The sequence below is a fragment of the Capricornis sumatraensis genome, chromosome 4 (assembly GCF_032405125.1).
Source record: "Capricornis sumatraensis isolate serow.1 chromosome 4, serow.2, whole genome shotgun sequence".
NCBI lineage: Eukaryota > Metazoa > Chordata > Mammalia > Artiodactyla > Bovidae > Capricornis > Capricornis sumatraensis.
This window is the reverse complement of record NC_091072.1, coordinates 10,941,022-10,958,455: the sequence shown is the minus strand read 5'-3', so window position 1 is coordinate 10,958,455 and position 17,434 is coordinate 10,941,022. Positions and strand designations below refer to the sequence as shown.

At 40.6% G+C, this 17,434-nt stretch overlaps 1 protein-coding gene across 1 annotated transcript in view; it reads left to right on the top strand.

The window, feature by feature from the left end:
* LOC138078041 (disintegrin and metalloproteinase domain-containing protein 5-like) overlaps positions 1-16,774 on the top strand; it is a 103,622-nt gene extending 86,848 nt beyond the window's left edge. The window contains exons 15-19 of the mRNA XM_068970508.1: positions 3,570-3,729; positions 5,184-5,234; positions 12,215-12,403; positions 13,195-13,288; positions 16,583-16,774. Of these exons, the coding sequence (XP_068826609.1) occupies positions 3,570-3,729; positions 5,184-5,234; positions 12,215-12,403; positions 13,195-13,288; positions 16,583-16,774 (686 nt within the window). The remainder of the gene's footprint in view (positions 1-3,569; positions 3,730-5,183; positions 5,235-12,214; positions 12,404-13,194; positions 13,289-16,582) is intronic.
* The last annotated feature ends 660 nt before the right edge of the window (positions 16,775-17,434 follow it).

Genomic DNA, 17,434 nt, shown 5'->3' with positions numbered 1-17,434 from the left:
AAACACCTAGAATATTACTTGAGCAAGATCTGAGCTCACTGTGGCCCAGTGAAGTAGATTCAATCCTGGGATGTAAAGATCCTCTGGAGGAGGGCATGGCAACCCACTCCAGTATTCTTGCTTGGAGAATTCCATGGACAGGAGAGGCTGGCAGGCTTGCAAAAGGCAGAGCACACACACACTCTTTAGTATACATCGATTATTCTAAGTAAACCTGGAATTTATTCATGGTAGAATAGTTGCCTGGAGGAACTAGGCAATCATGTAACTGTGTAGTTAATAGTGCAAAAGTGAAATGACTATTTATGAGCAATCTTGTGTCTACACAGAACTTCTCATCTTGTTTTTCTGTCACCCATCTGAATGCAGTGTGGAGTTGGAGGAGAAGGGGGAAAAGTTTTGGGAGTTGCTGCTGCTGGATGCTGGCCCCTTTATGCCTGATATTTACCCATGAAGTTTGCTATGGTCACATCTGTGTTTTGGGGAGTTTGATATGACAATTAAACCCTTGAGTCATAAAGGCTGAGACATTTGGGGGAAATAAAACGGAGGAGGTGAAAAGCAGTGAATTAGTATGCTCAAAATTCTCCAAGCCAGGCTTCAACAATATGTGAACTGTGAACTTCCAGATGTTCAAGCTGGTTTTAGAAAAGGAAGAGGAACCAGAGATCAAATTGCCAACATCTGATGGATCATCCCAGTACTGTAATAAAAAACTAAACAGTGAAAAAAAAAAAGGCAAGAGAGTTTCCAAAAAACATCTATTTCTGCTTTATTGACTATGCCAAAGCCTTTGACTGTATGGATCACAACAAACTGTGGGAAATTCTGAAAGAGATGGGAATACCAGACCACCTGACCTGTCTCTTAAAAACCTGTATGCAGGTCAGGAGGCAACAGTTAGAACTGGACATGGAACAACAGACTGGTTCCAAATAGGAAAAGGAGTATGTCAAGGCTGTATATTGTCGCCATGCTTATTTAACTTATATGCAGAGTACATCATGAGAAATGCTGGGCTGGATGAAGCACAAGCTGGAATCAAGATTGCTGGGAGAAATATCAATAACTTCAGATATGCAGATGATACCACCCTTATGGCAGAAATTGAAGAAAAACTAAAGAGCCTCTTGATGAAAGTGAAAGAGGAGATTGAAAAAGTTGGCTTAAAGCTCAGCGTTCAGAAAACAAAGATCATGGCATCCAGTCCCATCATTTCATGGCAAATAGATGGAGAAACAGTGGAAACAGTGGCAAACTTTATCTTTTGGGCTCCAAAATCACTGCAGATGGTGAGTGCAGCCATGAAATAAAAAGACGTTTACTTCTTGGAAGAAAAGTTATGATCAACCTAGACAGCATATTAAAAAGCAGAACATTACTTTGCCAAAAAAGGTCCATCTAGTCAAGGCTGTGGTTTTTTCAGTAGTCATGTGTGGATGTGAGAGTTGGACTATAAAGAAAGCTGAGTGCTGAAGAATTGACGCTTTTGAACTGCGGTGATGGAGAAGACTCTTGAGAGACTCTTGGACTCCAAGGAGATCCAACCAGTCCATCCTAAAGGAGATCAGTCCTGAGTGTTCATTGGAATGACTGATGTTGAAGCTGAAACTCCAATACTTTGGCCACCTGATGTGAAGAACTCATTTGAAAAGACCCTGATGCTCAGAAAGATTGAAGGCAAGAGGAGAAGGGGACGACAGAGGATGAGATGGTTGGATGGCGTCACCGACTCAATGGACATGAGTTTGAGTGAACTCCGGGAGTTGGTGATGGTCAGGGAGGCCTGGTGTGCTGCAGGGGGTTGCAGAGTCGGACAGGACTGAGCGACTGAACTGAACTGAACTGAACTGAATAGTTAAATGACTGGATGCCCTGAGGTATCTTTGAAAGGAGGTAGAATCCTTGAGGCAGATTGTTGGGGACTAGTTTAACGTATGGGGACTGGAGACTCAGAGTAATTAATTAAATGAAGATCTCAAACTGAAAGAAGAATTTATAGAAAATAGTCTTTGTTGGCAGGTATCAGTACACAGTGCTCATTAAAACTAGATAGTAAAAGGGAAAGAAAGACCTTTTTTTTTTTTTTTGGTCTGGGAAATCTTGCTTAGACTTTCAAGGCCACTTTCATATCTTATTCATTTTCAAAGTAACCACGTGATCTCCATGATTACCCAGAAGACTACACATGAGGTTGAGAATCAGTCTGCTGGATATAACTAGAGATGCTGATCTCTTCATCTGATTCTTTGTCTAATTACAAATATCATGTAATTTTTACCTTGAAGATACCAGGAACCCCAGGCACAGACACAGAGCTGACTGAAAAATAAAATGCTGCTCCTACCTTGAACTCTCTTTAAAAACCATGGGAAAAAAGGAGAAGAATTGAGGCTAGCCTAAGAGGAGAATTTTGAGCCTCTGTGATCAGCCACACTGTAGCTGGCGAGTTGCTCTTCTGCCTGTCAGCTCCCCCATGTGGCTAAGAAGTGATAGAGCAAGAATGAAGTGAAGTGAAAGTCACTTAGTTTTGTCCGACTCTTTGTGACCCCATGGACTATAGGCCATGGAATTCTCCAGGCCAGAATACTGGAATGCGTAGCTGTTCCCTTCTCTAGGGGATCTTCCTGAGCCAGGGATTGAACCCAGGACTCCCACATTGCCAAAGAGTTCATATCAAATAAAAGGAAGCAAACCAACAAATTATGAAGAAAGCAGGACTCAATACATAAGGACTCCAGGAAGGCGAATACAGATGTCAGCTGAGAATCTATAAGAACAGATGAGGAAAATGTAAATATTAGCACTTGTTAATCAGAAATGGGTCAGAGGCAGATTTAGCCATGCATTCTATAAAATCTAGAGTCATTTTAACAATTTCCTGTTGCCACATATTTGATTAAATAACTTAGTTAAATAAGTTATTTAGAGTACCTTTAATTTTTAGAAAAAATTCTAGTAATATAAGAAAAATGCCACATAAAGTGTGAAAATTTTAGGTGCTCAGTTGTGTCCAACTCTTTGTGACCCCATGAGTGTAGCTCCCCAGGCTTCTCCACCCACGGAATTCTCTAGGCAAGAATGCTGGAGTTGGTGGTCATTCCTTTCCCCAGAGCATCTTCCCGACCCAGGGTTGAACCCAAGTCTCCTGCATTGCAGGCAAATTCTTTACCATCTGAGCCACCAGAGAAGCCAAAATGCCACACACCCCAGATTTAATTCTCACATACAGGTAAAATCCCAATACTCTTTGTGATATATATGTTTGAGCCTCAGAAACCCTGTATCTTAACAGAACTGAAGAAATACTTGCAGGTGTTAAACATGTGGTCCATGAAAGAACAATGCCTTCAATCAAGGAAATCACCATATGGTAGAAGTTTGAAAACAGAAACATCTGTAAAGCTCATTTAATATATTAGTTTAGGTTTTTGGACTTTATTATATTCACAGTCTATATGAATGAATTGTTTAGTGTTTGGGAATATGGCTGATAATGATAGCTTTGCACCATTTCATTTGATTAATAAAATCTCTGACACAGTTTGAAATGATATTTTCCATTCGAGGTAAAAGTTTTTTGAAGGGAAGATCTCTTGGTCATCCAAAACACAGACTTCAACTCATTTTCTACATTTCTATACCTGTGTTCATCATTGCTGCTGCTCTTATAATAAAGCAGGATAAAATAAGAGAGCTGTGCTACAAAGGAGAACTTGAAAGTGAAAGGTATATATGTTTTATTCTTATCAAATAAATAAGTCAAGAAAAAAGTGTTCATGGTTCATCTAGAATATGCTAAGACTATATAGGCAAAGCGATATGAGGAGAGGCACACAGATACATTTCAAACTGGCTTGGTGTCCTTCATATTTTTTCTGGTTTTACTACATTTTACCAGCAGTATTACTTGAGGAGGATGGGTGTCAAGGGTATGGTGGAGATTAATTCAGCCTCTTCATCCAATATGATAGTTTCCGCTCAGTTGTTTCTGACTCTGCGACCCCAGGGACTGTAGACCACAGGCTCCTCTGTCCACGGAATTCTCCAGGCGAGAATACTGGATGGGGTTATCATTTCCTTCTCCAGGGCGTCTTCCTCACCCGCGTCTTCTGCATTACAGGTGGATTCTTTACCATCTGAGCCACTGGGCAAGCTCTTAATCCAGACTCTGTCTATATGGTCATATTGTACACGGGAGACTTCTCTTCATGAGAATAAATAATAACACTGCATTTAAAAATAAAATTTTAACATACAGAGCCTCAGACCAATGGTAAATAACTTCATTAAAATACCCTACTCCACTAGAGATAAGATCTATGAATATGCCTGCCTAATATTTATTTTCCTAATTCGTTATATTGCTGATTGGGCAAGTCATTTCTCAGCTAGAAATCACATGTGTAGTTCATGTTAATCAGGTTAGACAGGAGGAAGCATCATGAAATGGGGCGAAAACTATATTTAGTCTCAGAAAACCTGGCTTTAACTTCTAAATATTGCATATCTTGATAACTATGATATCTTGAGCAAGGGGTTTAATCTTTATGTTCTTAAAATTATTCTCTGTAACTGTATAAAAGGTGAGATAATAGCTTTCCAATTTATCATAAACTCCTGGGTACACTAAATTAATAAATGACATTATCATATTATCTGTAATCCATTACATAAAAATTTAAGCATCATTATTGAACCCCTTATTCATAATTTACTATATTTTCCCACAGAGGTATTTATCTCTAGTTTTACCTTCTTGGAATCGATATAAAGAGAAGAAGAGTATGTGTTATGAGAGAATGAAAGAAATCTATAGAAATGTACAGACTCTAAGCTGAAATTTTGGACTGCTACTTTATTGTTTTGGCTTAATTTGGGTGAGAGTTAGGATTACCAAGGAATCAAGGGGCCTGCCCGCAACTATGTGGGCTTATACCATAAATATTTGAGTAAATGTGAAATGAGAATGAGAAGATTAGGTCGACATAGTGAGATGGCTGGTGGTGTTTCTCCTAATATTGAGATGGTAGTTATTTTATTGCTCTTATTTCCCTAGAAGGAGACATTTTATTTAGTGAATCACTCTATTGCTCTGAAGAACATTCTTCATTCAAATAGTCACTTGATTAAGATTTAAACATTTTCTCACTTTTTAAAAATAAACATTATCGCTGTTACAGATCTGTGTCAGAAGAAAGCAGCACTAACAGCGTGTCATTCCCCAGTGCCAGGTGAGTATAGCAGGATTAACCATTCTGCATTGTACCTTTCAATCGTTGTACAAGGAACACTTAAAATCGTTAATTTCAAACCAAGCGTTTGTTCACAATATTCTTATATGGTCCCCATTGTAGATGATTGTATAGTACTGAATAATAAAACTTGGTTTCATGATGTCTCAACCCTCCCTGACCCACACCAAAGGAGAGATTTCACACTAGCATTTATGACCACATAATTTTTGTTTAATTTTGAAGTTTGGTAAGGAGAGCTTATATCTTGATGATGTTTTTTTTAAATATAAATTTGTTTATTTTAATTGGAGGTTAATTACTTGATGATGTTTTACTGCCACATGAAACGAAGACTGATATTGTAAAGATGTCAAATGTGCTTATAGTTATATTTTTATGTCAGAAAAAAATTATTAATAAGATAGAGTCTTGGAGTTTTCATTCATTTTAACTGTCTTAAGATCTCAAGTAACCACTGAACTTGACAACCATCAAGGAATGAAGAAAATAAACTAAACCCAAATTAAGTGGGAGGAAGGAAATAATAAAGCTTAGAGCAGATATGAAGAAAAGGAAGACTAGAAAAGCAATTTTAAAAATCAATAGACGTAAGCATGTTTTTCTGAAAAAAGAAAGAAATTAACAAAACTTTAGCTAGGCTAACTAGCACAAAAAGGGAGAAGACTAATATAATAAAACCAGAAATAGTATCATTACAAATACTACAGAATTAATCTTTTTATAGTTCATAGTTCCTTAACGATTACTATGAACATTTGTATGCTAAAAAACTAAAAAAACCAAAAAGAAATAAACACATTCCTGGAAACATGTAACATGCCAAGATTAAATCATGAAGAAATAGAAAGTGAGCAGATTAAAACCTAGCAAGGAAAGTGAGCCAGTAATTAAAAGCTTCACAACGAAGAAAAGCCCAGGAGAGATTGGTTTTACTAGTGAATTCTGCCAAAATTTTAAATAGGAATTAAAGTCAGTATTCTAAAACTGTTCCAAAAAGTATAAAGGTGAAAACACAAACTCTTTTTATGAGGCCAGCATTACTCTGATACCAAAATTGGTAAGGACTCCACAGAAAAAGGAAACTACTAGTATCTGTGATGAATATAAATGCAAAAATTCTCAACAGATACTAGCAAAACCAAATTCAACTGCACATGGAAAGGATTATGCACCATGGCAAAGTGATATCATGGGAGTGCAAGGATGGTTCAACATATGAAAATTAATCAATGTGATAACACCCACCACATTAACCAGATGAAGAATGAAAATGACAAGATTGTCTCAGTAGATATAGGAAAAATTTGACAAATTAAAAACATTTTTATGATATATCCTTTCAACCAATTAAGAACAGAAGGAATGTACAACAGAGTAAAAACCATATATATGAGAAGCTCACTGCTAATTTATACTCGCTGTTTTCATTGTTGCTACTTCTATTTGCCATGAAGTGATGGGACCAGAAGCCATGATCTTAGTTTTCTGAATGTTGAGTTTTAAGCCAATTTTTTCCATCTCCTCTTTCACTTTCATCAAGAGGCTTTTTAGTTCTTTGCTTTTTACCATAAGGGTGGTGTCATCTGCATATCTGAGGTTATTGAGATTTCTCCTGCCAGTCTTGATTGCAACTTGTGCTTCTTCCAGCCCAGTATTTCTCATGATGTACTCTGCATATAAGTTCAATAAGAAGGGTGACAATAATAGCCTTAACATAATCCTTTCCCGATTTGAAACCAGTGTGTTGTTCCATGTCCATTTCTAACTGTTACTTCCTGACCTGCATACAGTTTTCTCAAGAGGCAGGTCAGGTGGTCTGGTATTCCCATCTCTTTCAGAATTTCCCACAGTTTGTTGTGATCCACACAGTCAAAGGCTTTGGCATAGTCAAGAAAGCAGAAATAGATGTTTTTCTGGAACTCTCTTGCTTTTTCTATGATCTAGTGGATGATGGCAATTTGATCTCTGGTTCCTCTGCCTTTCTAAATCCAGCTCGAACATCTGGATGTACTGTTGAAGCCTGGTTTTGAGAAGTTTAAGCATTACTTTGCTAGTGTGTGAGATGAGTGCAATTGTGCAGTCGTTTGAGCATTCTTTGGTATTGCTTTTCTTTGAGATTGGAATGAAAACTGACCTTTTCCAGTCCTGTGGCCACTGCTGAGTTTTCCCAATTTGCCAGCATATTGAGTGCAGCACTTCACAGCATCATCTTTTAGGATTTGAAATAGCTCAGCTGGAATTCCATCACCTCCACTAGCTTTGTTCGTAGTGATGCTTTCTAAGGCCCACTTGACTTCACATTCCAGGATGTCTGGCTCTAGATGAGTGATCACACCGTCGTGATTATCTTGGTCATGAAGATCTTTTTTGTACAGTTCTTCTGTGTATTGTTGCCATCTCTTCTTAATCTCTTATGCTTCTGTTAGGTCCAGACCATTTCTGTCCTTTATTATCCCCATCTTTGCATGAAATGTTTCCCCGGTATCTCCAATTTTCTTGAAAAGATCTCTAGTCTTTCCCATTCTATTGTTTTCCTCTGTTTCTTTGCATTGATCACTGAGGAAGACTTTCTCCTCTCTCCTGCAATTCTTTGGAACTCTACATTCAAATGGGTATATCTTTCCTTTTCTCCTCTGCCTTTTACTCCTCTTCTTTTAACAGCTATTTATAAAGCCTCCTCAGACAGTCATTTTGCCTTTTTGCATTTCTTTTTCTTGAGATTGGTCTTGATCCCTGCCTCCTCTACAATGTCAGGAACCTCTGTCCATAGTTCTTCAGGCACTCTGTCTATCAGATCTAATCCCTTGAATCTATTTCTCACTTCCACTGTATAATCATAAGGGATTTGATTTAAGTCATGCCTGAATGGTCTAGTGGTTTTCCCTATTTTCTTCAATTTAGGTCTTAATTTGGCAATAAGGAGGTCATGATCTGAGCCACAGTCAACCTCAGGTCTTATTTTTGGTGACTGTATAGAGTTTCTCCATCTTTGGCTGCAGAGAATATAATCAATATGTTTTCAGTATTGACCATCTGGTGATGTCCATGTGTAGAGTTTTCTCTTGTGTTGTTGGAAGAGGGTGTTTGCTATGACCAGTGTGTTCTCTTGGCAAAATTCTATTAGCCTTTACCCTGCTTCATTCTGTACTCTGAGGCCAAATTTGCCTGTTACTCCATGTAACTCTTGACTTCCTACTTTTGCATCCGGTCCTCTATAATGAAAAGGACATCTTTTTTTGGGTGTTAGTTCTAGAAGGTCTTGTAGGTCTTCTTAGAACTGTTCAACTTCAGCTTCTTCAGCATTACTGGTCGGGGCATAGACTTGGGATTACTGTGATATTGAATGGTTTGCCTTGAAAATGAACAGATATTATTCTGTTGTTTTTGAGATTGCACCCAAGTACTGCACTTTGGACTCTTTTGTTGACTATGAGGGCTACTTCATTTCTTCTAAGGGATTCTTGCCCACAGCCATAGATATAACAGTCATGGGTGAGTTAAATTCACTCATTCCCATCCATTTTAGTTCACTGATTCCTAAAATGTTGATGTTCACTTTTCCCATCTTCTGTTTGACCACTTCCAATTTGCCTTGATTCATGAACCTAACGTTCCAGGTTCCTATGCAATGTTGCTCTTTATAGCATCGAACTTTACTTCCACCAACAGTCACATCCACAACTGGGTGTTGTTTTTGCTTTGGCTCCGTCTCTTCGTTCTTTCTGGACTTATTTCTCCACTGATCTCCAGTAGCATATTAGGCACCTACCGACCTAGGGAGTTCATCTTTCAGTGCATCTTTTTGCCTTTTCATACTGTTCACAGGGTCTAAAAGTAAGAATACTGAAGTAGTTTGCCATTCGCTTCTCCAGTGGACCACGTTTTGTCAGAACTCTCCACCATGACCCGTCTGTCTTGGATGGCCCTACACGGCATTGCTCATAGTTTCACTGAGTTAGACAAGGCTGTGGTCCATGTGACCAGATTGGTTAGTTTTCTGTGACTGTGATTGTTTCTGTGACCAATCACAGGAAGGAGAAGTGTCTCCTTCTCCTTTCGCCTGTTATGGAGAAGGATAAGAGGCTTATGGAAGCTTCCTGATGGGAGAGACTACTGAAGGGGAGACTTGGTCTTGTTCTGATGGGCGGGGCCATGCTTAGTAAATCTTTAATCCAATTTTCTGTTGATGGGTGGGGCTGTGTTTCCTCTCTGCTATTTACCTGGCCCAAACTATGGTGGAGGTAATGAAGATAATGGTGACCTCCTTCAAAAGGTCCCACGAACACGCTGCTACACTCAGTGCCCCCAACCCTGCAGCAGACCACCACCAACCCACATCTCTCCTGGAGACTCCTGGACACTCATGGACAAGTCTGGGTCAGTCTCTTGTGGGGTCTCTGCTCCTTTCGCCTGTGTCCTGGTGCACACAAGGTTCTGTTTGTGCCCTCCAGGGTCTGTTTTCCCAGTCTTGTGTAAGCTCTGGTGGCTCTATGTTAGGGTTAATGGCAACCTCCTCCAAGAGGGCTTATGCTATACCCAGGTCTGCTGGACCCAGAGCCCCTGTGCTGCTGGCAGTCTACTGCTGACCCGTCCCTCCACAGGAGATGCTCTAACACGGTTCTGTCTCAGTTTCTGTGGGGTCTCTGGGTCCTGATGCACCCAAGGTTTGTTTGAGCCCTTGAGCATCTCTGGTGGGTATTGGGTTTGATTCTAAACACAATTTTCCCTGCCTACCATCTTGCTGGCTCTTCTCCTTTGCCCTTTGATGGGGTTTACCTCCTCAGCATCACCCAGATGCCATGCAGCCACTGCTCCAACAGCGAAAACAGTGACAGACTTTTTTGGGGGGGCTCCAAAATCACTGTAGATGGTGATGGCAGCCGTGAAATTAGAAGATGCTTGTTCCTTGGAAGGAAAGTTATGACCCACCTAGACAGCATATTAAAAAGCAGAGACATTACTTTGCCAACAAAGGTCCATCTAGTCAAAGCTATGGTTTTTCCAGTAGTCATGTATGAATGTGAGGGTTAGACTATAAAGAAAGCTGAGCACTGAAGAATTGATGCTTTTGAACTGTGGTGTTGGAGAAGACTCTTGAAAGTCTCTTGGAATGCAAGGAGATCCAACCAGTCCATCCTAAAGGAAATCAATCCTGAATATTCCTTGGAAAGACTGATGCTGAAAATGAAACTCCAATACTTTGGCCACTTTATGTGAAGAACTGACTCATTTGACAAGACCCTGATGCTGGGAAAGATTGAAGGCAGGAGAAGGGGACAACAGAGGATGAGGTGGTTGAACGGCATCACCAAGTCAATGGACATGAGTTTGAGTAAATTCTGGAAGTTGGTGATGGATAGGGAGGCCTAGTGTGCTGCAGTCCATGGGGTCGTAAAGAGTCAGACACGACTGAGTGACTGAACTGAACTGATGGTTAGTGCTCTGGTCATCTCGGGTCTTGGAGTCAGTGCTCCCACTCCAGCGGCTCAGGGCTTGATCTCTGGTCAGGAACAAAGATTCCCCAAGTGGTTTGTTATGGCATTAAGTGAGACTAAAACAAATACCCAAAATGAGAAACCAAAGCTGAACCTCAGACAAATGTCGGTTACAAAATCAAGCAAATAATAATTAAGATAATGAAATATATACCTATGCATATACACTCATTCATAAAATCAAAACAGTCCAACAAAAATAAAGTACAGTAGACTGACCCAGCGAACAAAAGAAACCAAAAATTACACCTACCAGTTAAGAGTAAAACTAACTAAAGCACAAACTGTGAAACGAAACTAAAGCAAGGCGACAAGTGGGGACTAGAGCAATGAAAACAAGACTAATAAGCATGCTGAGAGGAAAGGAAAGAACGAATAGATATGCAAAGTTAAATAGAGGCAGATAAAGAAGATTTATATACATTAAAGATTAACTGCAAGGGGAAGAGAACAGTAGGAAAAGCAAAGAAAGGAATAAATGGAGAAAAATATAATAGGTTTAATACAATTAAAAGAAAGAGAGAGAGAGAGAAAAAAGGAAGAAGCAGAAAAAAAAAAAAAAAGGAAAACTCCACAGAACTGCAAAATCCAAAATAGAGGCAGTGGTTTATAATAACAATAAAAAGTGTGACTGCATATACACATATACATATAGACCCATAAGCAAAATCAAAGCAGTCCGACAAAAATAACAGACAGTAGATTGACCCAGTGAACAAAGGAAATAGAAAATTGTATCTACCAGTTAAAAATGAAACTGACTAAAGCACAAACTGGAAAACAAAACTAAAGCTAGGTGCCAAGTGGGGAATAAAGCAATGAAAACAAAAGTAACAAATATTTTGAGAGTGATGGAAAGAAATGAAAGAAAGAATAGATATGCAAAGTTAAATAGAGCTAGAAAAAGATTTATATAATTAAAGACTAACTGCAAGGGGAAGAGAACAGTAGGAAAAGCAAAGAAAGGAATAAATGTGGAAAAAAGAAAATCTCCACAGATTTCCACAAGTCCAGTGTAGAGGCAGAAGTGAATAGGAACAATAAAAAATGTGACTGAGAAAGGAAAAAATAAAACTCAAAAGCTTAATTAGATTTCATAGTGCCAATAAAATCAACAACTACAATGGGGGGAGGTGGTGGGAAGGGAAAAAAAAGAAAAAGAAAAAAGTAAAAAAAAAAAAAATCCAAAAGAGTCTACAGAACAAGTCAGAACACAAGAATAATAAATGTTTTTCTTGAGTCACTGCTGTCAGCGTCCTTTCTCACTGGGAGTCACAGTCCACCTCACCTCCCTAGGATGGCCTCCAACACTGTACTGGTCTCTGGACCTGCTGTGGGGGCAGCTCAGATCCTAATCTGCTTCTACTCCTGTGTGTTCTTGCCTCCAATGTCCACAGCTCTCAGAACTAGTGTGTTTTCTTTTGTGGGAGCTCTCAATGGGCTTTTATATATGTTCCCTAGACACAGAGTCTGCCTAATTGATCATGCGGATTTAATGTGCAGCTTGTACAGCTGGTGGGAGGGGTTTGGGTCCTCTTCCTCAGCCAACTGCCCCTGGGTTTCAATTGTGGTTTTATTTCCACCTCTGCATGTGGGTCGTCCACTGGGCTTTGCTCCTGAGGCTGTGCTGGAGGACTTGGGTGTGCCCCAGTGAGGGCCAGGTGTGGAAGTGGTACAGCTGCTTGGGTTGCAGGGGCTCTGGCAGCACCAGGTACTCAGGAGAGTTGGCAGCTAGGGCAGCAGGAAATATAGTGCTCTAGAAGGGCATGGCAACCAGTATTGGCCAAAATACTCTAGTGTCCTTGCCTGGAAGCCTGACAGGCCACAGTCTACCGGGTTGCAAAGAGTTGGACCGACCAAAGCGACCCTGGGTGCATAAAGGCAGGACATTTTTGCCTGTGTCAGCTCTGCCCCAGTGAGGGTTGGCACAGCTGCTTGGCTTGCAGGGACCCTGGTGGTGCCAAGTTTGCAGGGACATGGACTGCCTCTGCCGCAGGAGTTATGGCCCTCTCAGAGTCTTTTTCGAGCCTCTTGTAGCTGGGGATCAGAAGGCCTCTTTGGCCAGTTTTTCTCCATATCTCCTCCCATTCAGGCACTTAGAGGGCTCCCTTCCTTGGGATCCTTCCCTGTTGTTCGGTGTGTCAGGCACACAGAGGGCCCCCTTTGGCTGGGGTCCTACTGTGTAGTCTTGTACATCAGTCACTTAAAGGGGCAACCTGTTTGGGGTCCTCCTCTGTAGTTCAGTGTGTCTGATGGATCAGCCTCTCTATTGTTCAGCTGCTGATGCAGGCATGTGGGGAGAGAGAGGCCGTGGTGATGGCTTCACCCCCTACACGTGACTCATCTATATTGCCTGGCTTCCATGGCTGCCTGGCTTTCCTCTACAGGCTTTTCCTGGCACAATCTCCTCCCTCACATCCTCTCGATCCCCGTCTCTGCAGTCAGCAGCAGCCCTCGTCCTGGGATTTCTTCACAATTCCTAAACTCCAGCTCCGAGCCGCTGCCCTTTCCAGGGGACCTGTGTCCCTGTCCAGGGTATGTATGGCTGCGGCAAGGACTGTCTGAGTCTCATTCCATTTAGGCTGCCACGGATTGGCTGTTTTACTCTCAGCCTTAAATGTTTTTCTTCTGACTCAGACGGTTGCTGCAATGATGTGGGGAGTGGACCCCTGGTTCAGTTCCCCCACCCACTGAGGGCAGGTCCAGTCCTACTAACACTCCTGTTTTCCCCCCTAGTTCCTTGTCCTACCGAGTTTTGCCTGGTTCTCTTCTTTTCTGCTGGTCAGGGACTCCTGTCCGCTCTCAGCAGCTGGTGTCCTGCATGCACTTCTGTGTCTGAAGGTGTATTCCTGGTGTATCTGTGGAGAGAGATGTACTCCATGGTCCACCTACGTCTCTGCCATCTTGTTCTCTGTAATGAGCTCTTTCATGAGTATGCATAGAAAGACAAATATGTAATATAATATTAGTAATAACGGATTAGAGGCACTTTTGAGACTCCATTTATTTTAAGAAATGCTGAGTGTATTTTTACCTTCTCTTAACTCTCTCCACTGATTTTTCTGTTAAGTTTGAATTTTAGATCTAGCCTACTGTTAATTAATTCTTGTTTTTTAAACATTATTTTCTTGGCTCCAAAAATATTTTATCATTTTCAATTTTGTGCTGAGTTTTACAACAAACATTTTGACTTTATTTTATGCTTAACCATTTCCATTAATCATAATTCTGAAGGATTACCTTATAATGAGAGTAAGATCCTTTTCTGTCCAGAGAGCTTGCAATGCCTGTATCTTGCCATTACTCCCCTCTCTTGATTTATTCAGTAAATTCTATATGCTTGTGAGTATGCAAATCATTCTGTTTATTATAGTAGTAACAAGTAATAAACATTCATGAATTTTTTTACTCCAAAGAGGCTTTATGGCATTGAAACATTTTCAGTTTACAGAAAAATTGAGAAAAGAGTACAATTTTCCATATATTTTACACTCAGTCTTCTCTATTATGACCATTTAATATTAGTTGATAAGTTACAATTGATAAAGCAATTTAATATATTATTATTAACTAAGGTCCATACTATATTCATATTTTCTTAGCTTTTAATAGATGTCCTTCTTCTGGTCCAGAGTCCATTCATGAGACATCATTATTTTTTGTTTAATGTTTCCTTTGGCTCCTCTTGGCTCTGATTAGTTTTTAGGCTTTTTGTTTTTGATGTCCTTGTCGTTGAAGACTATTGGTGGGTTATTTTTTAGTGTGTCCTTTCATGAGAATCTAACTATTCCTTTAAAACTATTCAAAACAATAAAAACTAACCATTGATATTAGCACCCAGGATGATCATTGTTAAATTATTTCAATATATAGATGTATAGACAGGTATGTGCATGTATGTTTGTGTTTTTATCCTTTATAGAATGTGATTGTACTTAGAAATATTACATCTCTTTCTTTTTTGTTCTAAACTAAAATCAGTTTATGTACTTAGAATGGAATTTTAAAGGCACTTTGCTTTATTGACCTAAATAGTTACCAAAAATTGATAAATAAGCACTTAGGATATTTTAGGAAGACACAGACTAAGACTATTTGCAGCTGAGTTAACAAATGATTTTTTTCCCTAGAATCGATTATTATTTACCTGATCCTCTCTCAATTGCCATACCTTTTAAATAAATTGCTTGTATTAGAAATATGTGGACTCAAAAAAATAGTAACACTGTTATTTCATTTTGTGCTTTATCTTGTTTTCCCTTATAGCAACAGTCACTGACGGTCTTGCCCTGTAGAGAGGATAGTACCAAATAAGTCACCAGAAACTGGCCTAAACCAAGAAGGAAAACAAACAAACAAACAAACCAGCATATTTCTGTGTCCCCTCTGTTGTCACTGCTGAGGGTTTAAATCATGAAATAATAAATCATCTGCACCGGAATCATCCTAATTGTCTGGTGTTTTCTCTATTTTCAGTTTCTCTGTATCTAACTTGAAAAAGACTCTCAGTCAGCTAAAAGCAGTCAAAGACCCATAAAGCCTTGAGAGCCTGCCAGTTGTGTCTCAAGACCCCAGCATAGAGAGTATCCCTTTTCCTTTCTGCTCTTTCAGTGGACCTGAACCTCTCCCCCACTTTCCTCCTTCCTCCTTCATAGATTTCAGCTAGCCTATGACTTGTCCTAGTGGCGTTTACTCAGGAGTTGTTGAATCCAGTCTTTCTCTTGTTACCAATTCTCCTCTTTGAAAGCTGTATACCTGCTTTAGTGTGTTCAGATTCCTGTTTACCAAGAGGAGGTGTACCATGAAGCTAAGGGCTTCCCTGGTGGCTTAAACAGTAAAGAATCTGCCTGCAATATAGGAGACTGGGGTTTAATCCCTGGTCGGGAAGATCCTCTGGAGGAGGGTGCGGCAACCCACTCCAGTATTCTTGCCTGGAGAATCCCATGGACAGAGGAGCCTGGCGGGCTACAATCCACGGGATTGCAAAAAGTCAGACACAACTGAGCAAGTAATACTTTCAAGGAAGCAAAAGCATCAGAGCCACTTACTTGCAAAGGTTCTTTTCAATGTTATGAACCTAATTTTTATGTATCTTTTGAGAAATGGTGTGTTACTGGGATCTAGTAGAGATGGAGTATTTTACCATGGGACATCAGGTGGCCATCCATTTGAACTGCTCATTATGGTTTGCCAAGTTGTAACGTCAGACTCCTGTGGCATTCAGCACAGTAGCAGCGGTGTTCCTCCTTTAGCTTGTGCCTGTGGCCTTATATTTGTCCAGGTCCAATCAGGAGAACAGGGATTACACAGTAATTTAAATAGGTATTTTAATAATATACTCCATTGGAGAGCCATTATTTAAAGATATCCTGAGAACTCAACAGGTATCTTAGGTCTGAGGGAAACTACCCAAGGAAGGATACGCTTGGAAGAGTGGCCACCCTCCCAAGGCTGAGGTTCAGACCTCATTGGAGAAGGTATCATTTCTGCCTAGCTGATGGTTTGGGCCAGAAGTGGTCCACAGACATGGAGAAAAGCAGAAAACATAACTCCAGCTGGTGCTGCTGAGAGAACCAGTGCCACCTCATGTGCGAGCTGGAGTGTACAGTGTCTGAACCGGGGTGGGTGTGGGTAAACTGCAACTGTTGCAGGGGTTGTGCAGTCTGTGGAGGTGGTGCCGCAGGAGCAAGACCTGAAGTCCATGATGTGGTATCAGTAGGATCCAAGAATGTGGTTACTGGACCCAGGGAGGCCAGTGAGATCACCTAAGGGAGACATACTCTGGGAGCGTGAGCACCTGGGATAAAGCATCATTGGATGTCTTCTTAGGCCGCCGCTGCTCACGCCCTGTGCAGCAAGAAAAAGAAAGCCAAACACTACTCGCGGGTGGAGCCTGTTCTTCCCTCAATGTACCTCTGGTGCCCTCTGCTGGCTAGACCTACCACTGCCTTCACTAACGGAGAAAATAGCATTCAATCCGTTATTGCAGAGCAGATAGTGAAACTGGAAATCTGGATCTGAGAAGGAATAAACTGGTCTAAACCAGAGATTTTTTTTATCACAAGAACAATTGTTTACCTTTTAACCTCCATTTTCCTTTTTTATTTTTTCTTTTGAGGCCAATTGTTGAGCTTCTCTAGCCAGTTTTTCTGTTTTCGTTTGGAGAAATATCTCTTTGCACCATGACACAAGTTTGGCAGCTGTTCCCCTTTAATTCCTTGCAGAAATGCCAGCAAAGTTATTTCCCTTCACTCCCAGAGAGTCAAGTTTAGGATTCCCCAGAGTCTCCATAATAGCTGAAGTGGCAGGCTTAAAGTATTGCACCTAATAATTGGTGAATATAGCTGCTGCTAAGTCACTTCAGTCGTGTCCGACTCTGTGCGACCCCATAGACGGCAGCCCACCAGGCTCCGCCGTCCCTGGGATTCTCCAGGCAAGAACACTGGAGTGGGTTGCCATTTCCTTCTCCAATGCATGAAAGTGAAAACTGAACGTGAAGTCACTGAGTTGTGTCCAACTCTCAGCGACCCCATGGACTGCAGCCCACAAGGTTCCTCCGTCCATGGGATTTTCCAGGCAAGAGTACTGGAGTGGGGTGCCATTGCCTTCTCTGTGGTGAATATAGGGGCTGTTTAAAATTGTATTTCTGTTAGAAGTAAGGAAACCAGGTTGCTTCCACAA